This window comes from Eucalyptus grandis, chromosome 1 (genome assembly GCF_016545825.1).
Source record: "Eucalyptus grandis isolate ANBG69807.140 chromosome 1, ASM1654582v1, whole genome shotgun sequence".
Lineage (NCBI taxonomy): Eukaryota > Viridiplantae > Streptophyta > Magnoliopsida > Myrtales > Myrtaceae > Eucalyptus > Eucalyptus grandis.
The window spans coordinates 35,750,357-35,767,908 of record NC_052612.1 but is presented as its reverse complement, the minus strand read 5'-3'; the positions used below and the strand labels follow the sequence as shown (position 1 = coordinate 35,767,908).

The window sequence follows — 17,552 nt, the reverse complement described above, 5'->3', positions numbered from 1 at the left end:
TAAATTAGCTGCCTGCAAAAAAAAAAAAACATTTTTGAAAATTAAAAAGAAATGGTACCGAAAGGGCATTAGAGAAATCTAGTGTAACCAAGTCTCCGTACCCTTAATCTTTGGTTCGTAGGAGTAAAATAAATCTCCATTTATTTTACTTAGGTGTCTAATCGACCTACCATAAACTGATTAGTAGCGTCTCCTAGTTAATAATCTTTTGCATGTTAAATATTTGAACCTTAAGTCGCGAATTGGTATGGGCTTGGGAGAGCCCGATCTAAGTTTAAAGACTTAGTAGTCCATTAACCTAGTTTTAGGTGGTACACCCGAAATTTAGGTCGCGACAGGTGTTGTCTCATATTCAACTCCTTCTGAGAGAACAAGTACTTGAGACTCTGATGGTCCGTGAAGATATGAAATTTTTCCCCATACAAGTAATGTCTCCAAATCATTAACGAAAATATGATTGCTGCGAGTTCCAAGTCATGCGTCGGGTAGTTCAGTTCATGAGGTTTCAACTGGCAAGAAGTGTATGCAACAACCTTACCATATTGCATCAACATGCAACCCAGTCCTCTGAACGATGCATAACTATAGATCTCATACCCTCCAAGACTAGATGGAATTGTCAGCACATGTGCAGTAGTCAGCTTTTGCTTCAGCTCTTGAAAACTACACTCACACTTATCTGTCCATACGAACTTCTCATCCTTCTTCAGGAGTCTTGTTAGAGGCGACGCCAAAGCTGGAAATCCTTCCACAAACCTTTTGTAATAGCTTGCCAAACCTAGAAAACTTCGGATTTCTGTCATTGTAGTCGGTCTCGGCCAATTAATCACTGCTTCTATCTTGCTCGAGTCCACGGAGATTCCTTTTCTTGAAATCACGTGGCCTAAAAACGCAAGACGAGTCAGCCAAAACTTGCATTTGTTAAACTTAGCATATAGTTGATGAATCCTTAAGGTCTGGAGCACTAATCTCAGATGATTTTCATGTTCCTCAGCACTTCTCGAATATACCAAAATATCATCAATGAACATGATTACAAATTGATCCAGATATTCCTTGAATACTCGGTTCATCAATTCCATGAAAGTAGCTGGAGCATTCGTCAACCCGAATGGCATTACAGTGAACTCGTAATGACCATACCGAGTATGAAATGCTGACTTTGGAATGTCCTCTTTCTTGATCCCTAGCTGATGATATCCTGTCCTCAAGTCGATTTTCAAAAATATCGACGCTCCTTGTAACTGATCAAACAAGTCATCTATCCTTGACAATGGATACTTGTTCTTGATCGTTACTTGATTGAGTTGGCGATAGTCGATGCACAAACGCAACGAACCATCTTTCTTCTTGACAAAGAGAATTGGTGCTCCTCAAGGTGATGCACTAGGACGTATGAATCCTTTATCCAATCATTCTTGCATCTGCACCTTCAGTTCTTTCAACTTTGATAAAGCCATCTGGTAAGGAGCCTTAGAGATTGGCTTTGTCCCGGGTGCTAACTCAATCACAAACTTAATTTCTCTCTCTAGCGGCAATCCTAGCAATTCTTTTGGGAAAACATCAGGAAAATCTTGCACAACTGCAATATCCTCAATTTTCAACTCTTCAACTGTTGTACCACAACAGTTGTCAGGTAACCTTGACAACCCCCGTCTAACAAACGGGTTGCCTCTTGCGACGAGATTAGGAAAATCGAGGGTCTTCCTTGGTTCCCTACAAACTCGAAGCTCTCACCTTTTAATGGGTAAAATTGAATCGACTTGCGATAACAGTCCATTTTAGCTCGTTGTTTGGTGAGCCAGTCCATGCCAATTATCAAATCAAAGTCCTACATGGCTAGGACTAACAGATCTATTTTCCCCTCTCGCTCACCAATCTCTAACTTGCAACTAGAATAACCCAAAGCAACTAACACCTTATCCTTTAATGGTGTAGATATGCTAACAGCAGATTCTAGCAATTCAGGATTCAATCTTATCAACTTAACAAATTGCTCGACAATAAAGGAATGTGTTGCTCTTGGATCAAATAAAGTATAAGCAGGATGGTTGTTCAGCAAAACCATACCTGTGATCACGTTAGGTGCAGCCTTTGCCTGGCCTTGAGTGATAGCATACACCGTGCCTTGAATTGGAGGTCTAAACTGTCCTCCTTGCAGTGTAATCAGAGGCATGTTCCCTCTGATTTGACCCAACGGTGGCGGCGGCGGCAATTGTTGCGGTCTCCCCTATCTTTGAGGACAGTTCCTAGCTATGTGACCCAGCTAGCCACACTCAAAACAGGCGCCTGTCCTTCGGGGGCATTGGTTCACTCCATGTTGAGCAGTATCTGAAATCTACCTCCCGTCATGGGCTTCTTTCCCTGACGGATCCCCTTTCTGAAAGAACTAAACCTCAATCCAGACGAGGCAGCTTGCTCGTTCAATCATCTTTCTATCATTTGAGCTTGACAATAGACTTCTCGATAATCAATCAAATCCAACAGTTGCAGAGGTTGTTTCAACTCAGAACGAAGACCACTTTTGAATCTTCGGGCTTTCTCTTCAGGGTCTTCTATCAACCTCGGAGCATACTGTGAAAGCTCCGCGAACTTGACCCCATATTGGTCAATTGTCATACTCCCTTGGCAAAGACGTTGGAACTCCTCCATCTTTTGTTCTCGGGTAGTCCTCGAGAAGTACTAATCATTAAAAGCTCTGAGGAAGGTGTCCCACACCTGGACCACGCCTTCCAGGAATACGGTGTCCTTGGCGGCTCTCCACCAAATGTTCGCATCGCCTTGAAGTTGGTAAATAGCCAGTACCACCTTCTCCTCTTCATTGCACATCAGCAGTGTAAATGCTTTCTCTAGATCTTGAATCCAGAGCGATGCGTCTTCAGGTTCTCCTTGACAAATGAACCTTGGCGGGTTCAGCTTCAAAAATTGTTATACTAACTTGTGAATCGGCCTCTCACCGCCATATTCCCAAGTGAAACTTTAACGGGGCGACGGCGGGTGTAGCGGCGGTGCGGTAGCGGGGCGGCTTTAGTAACGGCAATAACAGCAATAGCGGTGGCTTGAGCGACGGCTTCAACAGCGGTGGCTTGATTCTGAGCTTGCTAATCCATCTAATTCCCCATGACTTCTAGCACCCGCATGATCCCTTCAATTTTGGGATCATTGGGGGCTACTACCTCAGCACCAACAAGAGGTGGTGCTACTCCACTGGCATTGGCCTGTGCCTGTGCCCTACCTCTGCCTCCTCGGGTACCGACCCTGGTCGGCGTCCTAACCCGAGCTATAGGCCTAACAATTCTCTTACTCGAGTTCTCGCCGGCTCGTTCATGGTTCAATCTCTACTTAAACCTATCTTCCAAATCCACACCGGATTAGAAGATGAGCGATACACACACGGCAAACAATTTTACCACACAACTATCATCGACATGCACCGATCATGAATTTAAAGGCCTCTCCAACTTACTATCCCATATCCATCGCACCTTATCACTCCAATTTTTAACAACCACGCTCTGATACCACTAGACTGGGATGTCACGGCCCAATCCTCCGAGCACGTGCCCATCCTTACTTGGTTGATATAATAGCGGTGTCCTAGGACGCATCGCCGACCCATTCATTTTAATATACACATGCGGAAGCAGATATATATCCCCAAACAATAAAACAATGTGATAGGAAAGTAGGACCAATTTTTCAAACCAAAACCAATCTTTTATAAAAACACAAGTCTATACATAAAGGTTTACAAAAGTGATCGGCTCGCTATAAAAGAGAATTGTCCTACGACTAGCTAGTTGGACAAGATTGCTGATTCTTCGGGCTTCACCTCTTAAACTTTGGGGCTTTTGGTCCTTCATCAACACCATCTAAGGACCTGGAAATGGTTATACAATAACCGGTGAGACAATGTCTCGGCGAGTTCTACCTCCTAAGACTCGATTAGGAAGAAAATTACGCCCTAAGGGTTGCCTAAGCACAACTAGGCGTCAGAGGGCTTACCTTGGCCTCAGTTCCTTCCTGTAAGTCACTTCAATTCATAAACATGACAATCACATCATCCACTCAAACATATCGTACCATCGATCAATCGACTTAGTCGATTACATGTCATCAAGACCATCACACGGTCATCTCAACTATTCAATCTCAATTCTTACTCACGACTCAATGAGCGAGTCTATAAAATTCTTAGCTATAATTTAGGGTCCCAAGGACACAACCTATCTTAGGTGGTAATCACGGCCCAATGGGCACAACCTATAATAGGTGGCAAATCATGGCCCAATGGGCACGACCTTTAATAGGTGGCAAATCATGGCTTGATTAGGCACGACCAACTCCAAATTCGGTGGCGAATCTTGGCCCAATTGAGCACAACCTCTAACAGGTGGGGAATCACGGCACGATGGGCACAACCTTTAATAGGTGGCAAATCACGGCTTGATTAGGCATGACCGACTCCAAATTCGTTGGCGAATCTCGGCCCAATTGGGCATGGCCATACTTCGGCGGCTTTCTAGGTCCACTCACAACCGTTCATGATTATTTCCCTCTCAAACACCGACACTATTCACTTTTGGAATAATTTTCCATAATCACCAATTCACTCAATTTCACAAACCGGTGCTTAATTAAATAAACAGAGAACACCATTACAATCAGCACGAAATTCTGGTCACCGACCATCCTAGTTGTATTTCCAGAAAATAAATAAATAAATAAATAATTACGAAAAATAATAACTAAATGCAATAAATCCAACTTAGGCCCGTTATAGTCTAATTAGAAGCAAAACGGACCCGGAAAATTTCCGAGACTCGTTCAATAAATACTAGAGTCTATTTACTCGTTAATTACACTAACTATTCACCTAACATGAAATGACAAGTAATTAAATTTGCTAATCTAATCTAATCTAACCACCTAATCAATCTTAACTTAGACTAATCCAATCCTAAGCATAATTAACCTACTAATTGAGGATTAGTGAGTAAAACTCACTTGGTTCGCAATCCACCCAGTTCAAAATGTAGGGAACGCAATGGGGACCGACTTTCTCCAAAGTGGGCCTAACTTTCGGGGCCCAGAACCATCTCAAAACGGGCCTAACAATGACCTGAAGAGCCACTCTTCCTGCTCTCTGTTTGGTGCTGGAAAAGAAAGAATTGGGGTTGATTTAGTGAGGTGAAGCTTGCGGAGGCGGGCGGACGGCTTGGCGAGGCAATTGGTGGTTGAACAGGGGTTCACGGCGGCTGCAGGGACTCCGGCGATCGCTAGATAGTGGAAAGACGTGCGGCTCGCGTGGGCTTGCGTGTGTCTCCGGTTAGCAGCAATGGCGGCGCCGGCTTCCAAGCGGTCGGACAGGCTGCTAGCTGGTTCGAGCGGTGCTCCTAGGTGGTTACTTGCATTGAACGGCAAGGAGGAGGGAGGAGAAGAGTTGTGGACGGTAGCTGCGAGAGGGAGGGGAACAAGATGGGGTTGGAGGGGCCACTTGATTTAATTTTCTGCTCCTTTGTCCCCTTGACTCAACCTCAGCCAAGTTTGGCTTCCTTGGCCACAATCCAGCCACCCATGCTCCCCGTCTAGAAGCTTGAAATGGTCCAAATGTTGTGGGAGTGGGGGACATACGAATTTGCTAAGGTTTTGTTCCAATTGGACACTTATCGGTTCTCAAATCAATTCAATTTGGCTCTTGTAAATTCAATTATTGAGTTGATAATCAAATTTGTATTTTTCCTCACCAACTGATCCCACTTGCTTTTCAATTTCGCGATAAAAAACGATCCCTGACTTTTTCTGGACAAAAACGGCCCTAGGACGACTTTTTTTCTAAAAAGTCTCGGGTTGCAGAAAAATCTTCGAGATTGAGTCGATGTTCCTAGAATTTATTGTGACATGACAGAATTCAATCCGGCACAATTTTAGTGTGACCTAAGCTACCGGGTAGCTTTTAAAACTTTTAGAGCAAATGACCCATGGTCGATTTTCTTTGAGTCACAATGAACCCACTCGACACATTGGTGACTCTCGGTTGTCGTGAGAATCTTGAGGATTCCAATACGGACATAGAGTACCAAAATGATAGAAAAATCAATCTAGTGCCGGCCGATGAGAATTTTCCAAATTAGTGGAGTCATCCACGTTTAGCCACACATCTTTGTCAAACCGACCTATCTCGATCTCAAATCGATTTTTAACGTGTTATAATGGCATCTAAAGATGAGCACAATTGAGTAGTCGATTCCTGGTCGAATCCTCTAGTCTATTTGCCTTAAAATCCTTAATGGCTTCCCTAGATAGTCTAGTTATCTCACGAGTGATCAATTCTGAGAACAGTACTATAGGCGTGTCGATGAAATGCCCAATTTATTGAATTGAAAATAGAGTAAAAAATCTAGGATGTCACACTACAGGAACCTGCAAAGCCCATTTTTGTGCTTTCTCGATGAAACTCTGTATATCTAATGCTTGAAGGTGCGGTTATCTTTTAACGTGCAATTTCCCAATTGATATACCTTCCCAATCAATAGTCTCTTCCCAATTGATATATCTTCCCAATCAATAGTCTCTTCTACTAAATTAGATCAAAATTTAAGCATTAGGAGAAATAACAGGAGATAGTTTAGTAGCGTGATAGGCATAACTATTTAGAAATTTCTTATCTACTAATTCTATTTCATGCTCAATTGTGGGGTCCTATCCATAAGTAGTTACCATTTGGCTTCCTCTTTATTCCTGCAATCTTTATCTATTTCATGATCAACTGGCATCTTTCCTTTGCATTATCGATTTCCAGCTTGCACCGATTCTAATTTATCAATAACAGCCATCTGTCTTTGTTATTGACTTGTGATGGTAGTATGCACCTGACTTGTCGACGACACACCGAAAGCTTTATCCTGATTCGGATGTTTTTGGAACGAGTGAAGACACTTTTCAGGATACTTTCTAGATAGTTACATTCTTATTATTGTGGAAACGGCTTCAATGAAAGTATTGACTTTAAGATATAATGTCTCACGTAGGAATACAATAACGTAGTCCCCCTTTTTTTCGGGTCTGTAGAATAATGAATTTCAAAGTTTTCTTTGATTATGAATTCAAACCCAAAGAACGATATAGAAAGATAGCAGTATTGTTGGAGAAGAACACAAAACTCGGTCCAATCTAATCAATCGACATTTCAATCTTTCAAAATAGCCTCGCACTGTTCTGGACGTTGGAGAATCTTTGTAACACCGTTTCAATGAAACTCAATGGTAGAAGAAAACTTTCTGTACAGCCACCGTTTCAAATTGGCATTGAACCAGCGTCGGTCAAAGTCGACCGATTTTTATTTTTTATTTTTATTTTGTTCTATATATTCCTTTTCTTTTCAATTTTTCTCCAGTACAAACAGCTAAATATTCAATATAATATAAAAATTTCGATCGCCACGAATATTATTTGTGATTACATAATCAACGACCACACAAAGCACGGAATAGCATGTGCTTCTATGCCGAAGTCCATCGATAGACTTCATGTAAAATAGTTTCGACATCTTAGAGCTCACAGAGACACCCCAAAAACTAAGAAAGACATGAGATCAAAGGGTCTCTCCATAAGCAAGACCACTGGTCAATAATGCATGCCTAATCAAGGGGCACGGGTTTGTATATAGCTGACGCAAGATAGTCCTTGGTATCATTATCGGGACGGCCGAATCCATCTCCATATCGGTAAAAAGTATGAGAAACTCGTGCCTGGTTTAAACAGGCACCAAGAAAAGGCCTTAATCCGGGAATTGGGTAGTCTTCAAACACGGCTCTATTCATCAACTTCCAGCCCTCACGCACCTTATGCATAATGTGTTCACGCGCAGCCTCTTCCGACGCGCCGGTTTCATTCATGTAGCATTCCAGCGCCTTCAAGTTATCTCCTCGGCCAATTCATACTAAGCATGGACAATTATTGTTGGGTTATAAGCATAAATCCAAATACTCATCCCACTTTCGTATCAAAGAAACAAAAAAGATGTACTCTTTTTTTCTTATGAGCCACTATTTACAAGGAGAAGACCAATATAAAAGTAAGTTACCGATGATGTACTGAAATCATTGATGAGTCGAAGCATCTTGCAAGAACAATGCATGATGCTCGGGATTTTCGACACGTAATTAAGTCCCTCTTCCGTCAATTTGTCTGTGGTTAGGAAGTAACTGGCCAACAGCATAACCAGCCCTCCGGTTGAATACGTCGCAACATCCATGTATTCCTTCAGGGTCGGTTTAATGCCCTTGCTGCACCAATGGACCTCCTTCAGGTACGCCTTGCATTCTTCAGCCCACTATAGGATTGAAACTCGGAAAAGTGAGTCGGTGACCAAGTCGAGGGACGTTCTCTTCTCATACTCTTTCGGATTCTCAAAAGTTCAAAGAGAAGTCATAACGAAAGTTAGAAGTAGAAAAATGAGCTGACTGACATGGACTAAAAATTACTGGGTGAAAGATTTAGCAAGTTGAAATTACCGATTTCTGCAGGTGAGGGATGGGGTTGATTCCTCGCTCTCTCATCGTCCAATACCCAATTTCATTGGTCGTGTTGTACAAGGCCATGAAACTATCCCTTATTATTGGAGGAAGCCTATCGACGTCTGTGATGTCCCACCTTAATGAGTTATCACCATTTTAGCAATCTCATGGATTTTACCGTCATTCAATAAGAATAATGAAAATTAATGCCAACCATTATTTTATTAGCCCAAACCACCTACGTAAACCATGATATGTCCAAAGCACATTGAAGAATATATTTGGCAATATATAATTTTTAGTATTTTTTTCCATCGCATTCATAGACTAATTAATTCCGTCTTTTTTCTTGGCAATAATAGTTACATGGGAAAATGATGACAGTGGTGATACTAGGCAAACCTGACAATGAAATCTGTTAAGAGCTCAAGCTCTTCGGGCGTCCCATATACATCATAAACGTCATCGATAAGTGTCACCATACTAGCGATCTTCCCATTCATTTCTCTGAAAGCTATATGCTGAGGTTCGAAAACCATAATCATGCTCCAAAAATAGTTTTCCATTAGCCTGTCCCGACCGAAGGTCATCTTGTTCGCCCCTAGTTCAACCCACCACCTGAAAAAATAGTCATATGATGATTAAGTCGATCAAAATGCGCTCCCATGCTACTGGATTGATTTTGTACCTTGCCAGAGTGCTGACTTCCTTTCTGTAGATTGATTGCACTGAATTGAAGTCTAATTTAGCCAATCGTAGCAAAGAGGGGATCATGTCTTGTTGTTTCTCGCACATGTCAATGAACCACCGAGCCTCCAACCTGTTTGGCCTCCAGTGGATTGGCATTTCTAATGCATGATCCACGTGGGTCGCTAAATTAGTGGGAATTTTATCGAGGTTTAGATCCTTCAGATGCTTGGAAGCAAAGGTCCAAGCTTCATCAAGTATGGTTTCACCTTCCAATACATGAAAAGATGCTTCATAAAGGCCAAGAAGCCCCTTCACATCTTCATTGAGGGATTCGTTGAATGTGCCCGACTTGCTCATAAACCTTTGAAACACATCTATATATTCAACAAAAGGAATGGAAGGGTAAATTTTGATGCATTGACATAATTCACAAAAAATTAATAGTTGGCGAGTACCTTGCGATATGTTGAATCCATGTTGTCTAAGTAGCCGGAATTGAAGGGAAACGGCATAGAGATCATCCAAAAGTTGAGCATCTTCGGTGTTGTTATAGATGGAACTTAGAGCGTTCTTGATCTCCATCTCAAATTGGTATCCTAGTCCTAGTCTTTGAACCGCGTCAATGAACTCGAGCTTGGCCACCGAATTCATCTTCCTGTCGAATAGACCCTTGACTTCTTTCTTCAACCTTTGGGCTTCCTCTGAGTATTTATCCTCCTAGCGCATGAAAAACTCGAAATTGTCAGAACTATGACCAAAAAAATTTTTGCGAAATTTTTCCAAGTTTGAGGACCAAATGCGAATATTTCCCTTAGTACTTAAGCTAGGCTGGGTTTTATGCCCAAAAAACAAAAGAAAATTCATTACCGTGTAATCAACATTGAGTGACTGCAGAAAGTCGTAGTCAAAAACGTTAGGTTGCCAATTCGCCGACCGTCTCCCGATCTCTTGAGCTTCAATCTTCAAAGTGCATGTCACGAATTGAGCACCGGAGGAGGTGGAGGAGGTGGCGGCGGAGGAGGAGGAGCAGAGGTGCCTAAAGAATACGAGAGATGGCTGGTTATGGTGAATTGAGGAGGGGAGGAAGCTTGTGGACAATGCAGGAAGAGCCATTGCGAATTCTGTTGCGAGTCACTTAGTATGCCAACCATCCTTTATATAGGGGCTGGTGCGGAGCCCCCTGACGGAGACAATTTGTAGCTGCTTTTAGAGCAGATTTTTCCTATTTACTCGAGCCATTCTCTAAGCATTGTCATTTATGTACTTTATTTTTAGTTTTTTCTGAACCAGCTCTTCTCGACACACCATTATTAATTCGGATGAATAAGAACACGGTGCTTCGGAATTAGAGGTGCTAGAATGAATAATAGACCCATTCTTTGACTCATTTTTACAATCAGGTTGTACATGGGTTCTTTAAACATTTAAAAGGTAAGGTGAAAATGAACTTAAAAATTTAAATTTCAATCAGATTGGGTCTTAATGGAAGTTTAGATGACTTATTTTTTTCTACATGCAAAACGTTTTATACATGACGTGTGCAGTGACTAGACGCCTCGCCAATGTTGATGTGTGATGACGTCAACAATACATGGGAAGGAGCTTTGGTGCACGAAGGCACAGGGCGTGGGAACCCGATGGGGGCAGAGGCGCATGAGGGCACTCGTGGCAGCGAATGCTACGAAATTTTCGAATCTAGCTCATCGAATGATGGTGCTTGTTTTTCGAAACAAGCAACATAAAGTGTCAGAATAGCACTTAAGAGCGGCGAACTCAGTGGAAAACAACATCAGCGTCGCGCATGTATCGTTGCTACAAACACTGTGTAAAAGGCTCAAGGGGCTCTTCCTCAAACAACAAGTATCATAATCTTCGTATAATGCTTGATTCAGTGTCATGACCTTTTTCCAATCTCTTCAATGCAATTTTAGTGAAAAATTGATTACCTCAGTGCCATTGACGATTTGTGTATTTGGAAAATCCATCGTAGTCTTATTTTAATGTAAAATGTTTGATGTAGCTTGCCGACAAAGTAAAATCATCAAAAAAGAGGTCTTGCATCACATTTGTTTGCCTTAAATTAACAATTTAGATTAAATTCATCGTGCTCTTGAAACTCTAACTCCACAAACAAGGAATTAGGGCAAACTTAGCTGTTGAAATTTGCAGTCGAGAGCAATAGCTAAACAAGTGGCTTCCGATCATGTCACTTTGGTTAGGACGAAGTGGTGGAGGCTTCGCGTTGCACTGCGAAGTGAATGAGCTATTGCTGCCAAAATTTGCAATGAAGAGCAAGAGCTTAACAAGTGGCTCCCGATCGTGTGAATTTGGTCCAGGACGAAGCGGTCTGCAAAGTGAGCCGGGGCCATATGTGTCTCCCCGTTTAGGGATCTACCGGTAACTGTAAGAGGAATTGCTATTACAATTGGAGAAGGATTGAAGCGGGAATGTTCCCGTCGTGATTGACTAGATAGTGAAAATAGAAAACTGCGAGTTGCAGAAAAAAACAGAGCGCAAAATCAACTGACTTCACGAAACTGTACCAAGCTAACGGAGGATCATCTTTCGATGATTGTTCTTTTTAAAGTCGCACAGCAGCCGACCAAAAAAAAAAAAAAAACTGTTGGGAATGACTGATCCCGAAAACCGGATTCGACACTAAATCGAACCCCTAAATCAATGCGGAAGACGAAGCCCTAGAAAACACGTATCACCGATCGTAAAGCACACCACGGATTCGAGCGTACCTTGTTAGCCATAGATTAAACACCAATTGCCGAAGATCGAGGAAGAGAAATTTGTCCTTTGTTCGATCCGATGACGCTTGAAGGGAAGAACACAGTGGCCTTTGTGCTTACTGTTTCTTTTGGAGGGAGAATGCGCAGGGAAGAAGACGTACGTCACTTTTTGCCAAAAGGTGTCTTCTCTCTCTCTCTCCTCCCTTTTATACCTTCCCCTTCCACGGGCCCTATTCCCGTGGGCCGGGCCTTTTGGGCCCAGCATAGGCGGACGGGCCAACTTAGGCCCATCACTAATTAAAAAGCCATCATCTCCCACTCGCACATGGTGGGCTGAACAGAATTCTCTTTACCTCTCTTCAACATTCATACCGGTGAATAATCCGTGCGACCAGCATACTTTGAGAGCTTGTTGCCATACATCTGTTAGGAATATATAGCAGCTCATAATGGGCATCACACTCCGAGTAGATTTAGTATGCAGTACCCTAGATCGATTAATCACATTTATATCTCTCTTGATCTCTTTCAAACAATGATATATTGTATTCACAATTATGATTATCACAAAGACAGTCATAATTGGTTAACCGGTGAATACAAAACTACAATGTGATTCTCCAAAATCGGTCTTCCTCTTTCTTTCAGACTCTCAATTTCAGTTCAGCTTGCTTTTCTAGAAATGTCCCATTAGATCGAATCAAACTCATGACCATTGGCAACATCCTAAGATAGCAAACACTAAATAGAAATCTTGAGAATAAGTAAGAGTCATGAGGGGACTAAAAAATTGAGGAACTCTTTTCCTCAAGAGTCTCACACGACATAAAAAAGTTGAGATCAAACTTTTGCCACTCTTATTGGTCGTCTCATGCATACGTAGTATGAAATACGTATTACGGTATCAACTCATTTCCCATGGAGCGTATGTCTACACCTTTCAACACCGTACAGATGATAGTTCAGACATACCCAATGTCTAACTTGAGTTCACGTATCTACTCATTCACTAAATTCATCGAACTCACATCCGGCATCATAGACAGATAAAGTAAAATATGTGGGGTATTTTACTCTCGGACATAGTAAGTATTATGTCCTCATCTTAACACCCAGATTAAGGCGACATACGTGTTTTAAGCTTGAGCTCTCGATTATCACCTAGATAATAAGCTTAAAAACAGTCTTATCTCTATTTATCACACAGTAAATAGAGGCGATTACCCATGTGAGTGGGCTAATCTCATATCTGTCCGACATACTTTCCTAACTTAAAGTAATGCACTGAGCATTAAGATGCATAAAGATCAAACAAAGATTCATAGGCATTAATGATGAAAAACATAAATTCATCATATGTGAACACTTAGGGAAAATTATAATATTCAGTACATTAGCCTCTACGCGGTCCTAGAGATTTCATATGACCACAAAACACATCTCTAGGTACGGCTTTGTCATAGGATCTGCTACCATTCTATGCGTAGTATGTACTCTAAGTTCACATCTTTTCGTGCAATCATATCCATGACAAAATTATACTTGGTATCTATATGTTTGGTCTTGCCATGATATTTTGGATCCTTGGTGTACGCTTTTGCTGCTTGGCTATCATAATTAACCAACAATTAATTTGCAGCACTTCCAATAACACCTAAATGATCCAAAAAATCTCTTAAGCCAAACATCTTCTTATACTACTGCTGATAATGCCACGAACTCAATTCCCATCGTGGCCAAGGCTATACACTTTTGTTTCTTACTGCTCCAACACATGGTGCCATTATTCGGTAAGAGAACAAACCTAGAGGTAGATTTCCTTTTATTTAAATCTCCTCCCCAATATCATCAGAATAGCCTTAGAGTCGCAGATCCTTTCCATAATAACTCAGCGTATAATCAGCAGTCCCCTTTAGATACCTTAGTATTCTTTTAACGGCTTTCCAACGTGCTTGACCTGGATTGGATTGGTATCTGCTCACCATTCCAACTACATAACATATGTCAGGTCTTGTACACATCATAGCATACATCAAGCTCCCAACAGCACTAGCATAAGGAACATGTTTCATTTGTTCCTTCTCTTGTGGAGTCCTTGGACACACTCTATGGCTCAATCCTTCACCTTTTGCAATAGGAGTGTTTATGGGTTTACAATCCCATATCATTCATCTCAAAGTTGGAAGACAACCAACTTTTGACAGTATGAATAAACTCTATATTACTTCCGGCAATTAGTATATCATCAACATATAATGATATGATCACAAATTGATCCTTGGATATTTTGATATATATACAATGATCCTCATCTATCATTGTAAGGTCATATGCTATTATGGCATTATGAAATCGTATATACCATTGTCTTGACGACTGCTTAAGGCCATATATCGACCCCCAAAGTCGACATACCTTTTCTTCTTAGCCTTTTACTATGAAACCAACAGGCTGTTCCATATTTATTTCTTCCTCTAATTCTCTATTGAGGAAAGCAGTCTTTACATCCATTTGATGTAACTCAAGATCCATACCAAACACTATTGCCAGAATTATGCAAATCAAGGTAAATCTCACTACATGAGAGAATGTTTCTACATAATCAATTCCTTCCTGTTGATTATACCCCTTCGCCACAAGGCGAGCCTTATGCTTTCTATCGAGCCATCAGCCTTTCGCTTTATTTTGAGAACCCACTTGTTCCCAATAGCTCTGCGTCCCTTTTGTAAGATCAACCAGTTCCCAGACTTGGTTTGACTTCATTGACTCCATCTCCTCTTTCATTGCATAAATCCATTTTTCCTTACTAGGGCATTTAAGAGCCTCATTAATATTTCTTGGCTCATCCTCATCTTGCGGAGCAATCATAAAAGTTTCCCCTTCAATGTCAAGACGTCGACGGGGAATACTTTGGCAACTTTTTCACCGTATGGGAGATTGTACACTTAGCACATCATTCCCAATTATGCTCCCACTCGGATTAGATAATAACGATATCATCTCATCATGTGATTGTAATTTGAGAATGAGTTGAATTCAATTAATCACTTCTCATATTACTCCCACTTGGACGAACTCCACTGACATCATTATTTTGATCCAAGGTTTCAAATAGGAAGTAATCTTCCCCTATTTCGCCTTTCTTAGGAAATTCATCCACTAAGAATGTGACATCCCGTGATTCAAAATTCAGTTATTCTCCCACTTTCCTGCTCACCTATGAACACATACCATTTCGAGTGTTCTGAGTATCTCATTAAAATACTCTACTTTTATCTGGGACTCAATTTCCCAAACTTGTGAGAGGACATATGAGTATAGGCAACATAACCCCATGGCTTAAGGAAACTTAAGTCCGGTTTCTACCTATCCATAACTCATATGGAGTGGAACTAACTGATTTGGAAGGCACCCGGTTAAGTATTTAGGCAGTAGTTAACAACGCATCACTCCAAGAAGTGATATGTAAGTTAGCATACACCATCATGGACCTAACCATCTCCAGTAGGGTTATGTTTCTTCTCTCTGCAACACCATTTTGTTGAGGAGTATATGGAATAGACAACTATATTTCTATTCCTTTTCATCACATTATTTTCTGAACTCATCAGATAAATATTCTCGACCTCGATCGAATCTCAATACTTTTATTTTCTTGTCTAATTGATTTTCTACCAAGTTCATAAACCTTTTGAAACAACTTATGCTTCAGATTTATAAGAAATCAAATAGACACATCCGAATCGAGTATAATCATCTATTAAAAGTGATGAAGTAAACAGTCCCATGCCTTTTTCTCACATTCATTGAACCACAAACGTCATAATGGATTAAATGCAGAGGAACGTCAGCTCTTTTACCTTTTCCAAATGGTTTCCTTGTCGTTTTCCCTTCTAGGCAATGCTTACATATGGACAAATCGACTTATTCAATATTGCCCAACAAGCCCTCTTTGGCTAGTCTATTCATATGTTGTTGGCCAATATGACCAAGTCAAGCATGCCACACATTCACATCATTATCATATGAAGTAGGAGACGTGAAACAAAGGAATAACATATATTGACATCACCACAGTCAACATTTAGTACAATAAAACCATCTAGAAAGTGACCACAACTATAGTAGTTTGTATCCAAATACAAATCTATAGCTCTATTATGGAAGTTCATATTAAAACCAAGCTTAACCAACAGCAAAACAGACACTTAAATTTCAACGAATCTCCAAAGCATTTAGAACATCATGTAGGAACAAGTTGCGTCCACCACACATGTTCAGTTGGCAGGTGCCAATCCCTATTAACCTCAGCTCTGGATTGTTTTCCACATAGATCCACTCGGTTCCGTTGGTATTCGTCGGAATTCCACGAAGGATCCCTTATCCTTCGCTACATCGTCTGTTGCTCCTAAATCTACAGTCCACAAAGGATTGGATTCAGCCAATAATTTAGAACTTGACACATAATCAAAGTTCTCAAATGTACAAGAGGTGTTTACCTTCTTTGGCTCACGACAGTCGCGAGCATAGTGACCCTTCTTGTCACAGTTGTAACATTTCACCCTTGACATTTTCTTCACTTGAGGACGTTTTCCTCTCTTGTGTTGGTTAACTTTTGATCTCTTGCAATAAGGATTTGATCCTTTGCATTCCCACATATTGAACGAATCAATACGCTTGCGCTTAGAGCTCAAAACCCTTTATGAGCTAGAACCAGCATTGCAAATATCTATTCTCAGCTCACATGCCGTTAAGCGGTCCTCTACCAGCTCAAGGTAGCCCACAAAGTATTCTCAAGATCTTCCATAACATGGTCAAGAGCTTCTAGTGCTTCTTGCTTTTCCAGCACATATTGAATCTTCATATTCAATATTTCACAATTGTAGCCGTTCATATCAGCAATTACATTCTTAGTTGCTGAACCATCGTTCTGAACACATCAGACATACATGCATGAATAATTAATGCCTATCATTTATGCATCCCTATTTGCATAGACCCATTATATTAATGAATAATTTCAAGTAAGGCTTCAGAATCAAAAGGTCACTATGTTTCCAATCATCCTCCAAAAATCCTAACTCAAAATTATTATTAATATAATTGTCTTATGCAAATAAATTCTGTGAAGTTACAAAAACTTCTATTACTACCCACACTAATTACCCACAAAGAACCAGCAATAGCGAGAAAGCAAATAAAATCTTAACATCGAATAAAATAACAATGCTTTTACATGATACAACTAACATATCGATTGCTACATCAACAACAATCAGGTAGTAAACATTACATAATTAATCAAAGAAATAAATAGGGAATGTCCCTTCTAATCTATCAGCCATAATATCTGAGAAATTTGAAGGCACATTTGCCAACCATGGAAAAAACTCTTGGAGAGCTCTCATGTCGCCACCAAGGCGCATTCACTCTGCGCCATGTGGCGCTCAATCTAAGGGTTGAAGTTTTGGCCAACTCAATCCTATAGTATTCTCTTACAAAAGCTTCCACTAGCCCCCCGTAATCCGGGACCACGTTGACCTCCCATAGCCGATCTAACACTGCTGCTTGCCATTCGGGTGGAAGAGTGTTCATCAAAGCCAGC

General features: G+C 40.9%; 1 protein-coding gene across 1 annotated transcript; it reads right to left on the bottom strand.

Moving 5' to 3' along the window:
* Positions 1-8,023: 8,023 nt before the first annotated feature.
* LOC120292023 (alpha-terpineol synthase, chloroplastic-like) lies at positions 8,024-10,337 on the bottom strand. The gene is made up of 6 exons (XM_039309885.1): positions 10,077-10,337; positions 9,665-9,926; positions 9,208-9,583; positions 8,922-9,137; positions 8,517-8,655; positions 8,024-8,335 (listed from the first exon to the last, which is right to left on the bottom strand). Exons 1-6 carry the CDS (start codon positions 10,320-10,322, stop codon positions 8,039-8,041), a joined length of 1,536 nt encoding a protein of 511 aa, XP_039165819.1. The 5' UTR covers positions 10,323-10,337; the 3' UTR covers positions 8,024-8,038.
* Between the last annotated feature and the right edge of the window lie 7,215 nt (positions 10,338-17,552).

Coding starts and splice junctions, on each gene's coding strand:
- LOC120292023 (XM_039309885.1), bottom strand. CDS start 10,322: ATGGCTCTTCCTGCATTGTCCACAAGCTTCCTCCCCTCCTCAATTCAC. Junction 9,584..9,664: donor TGGATTCAACATATCGCAAG/GTACTCGCCAAC, acceptor TTGAATATATAG/ATGTGTTTCAAAGGTTTATG. Junction 8,656..8,921: donor TTAACAGATTTCATTGTCAG/GTTTGCCTAGTA, acceptor TAACTCATTAAG/GTGGGACATCACAGACGTCG.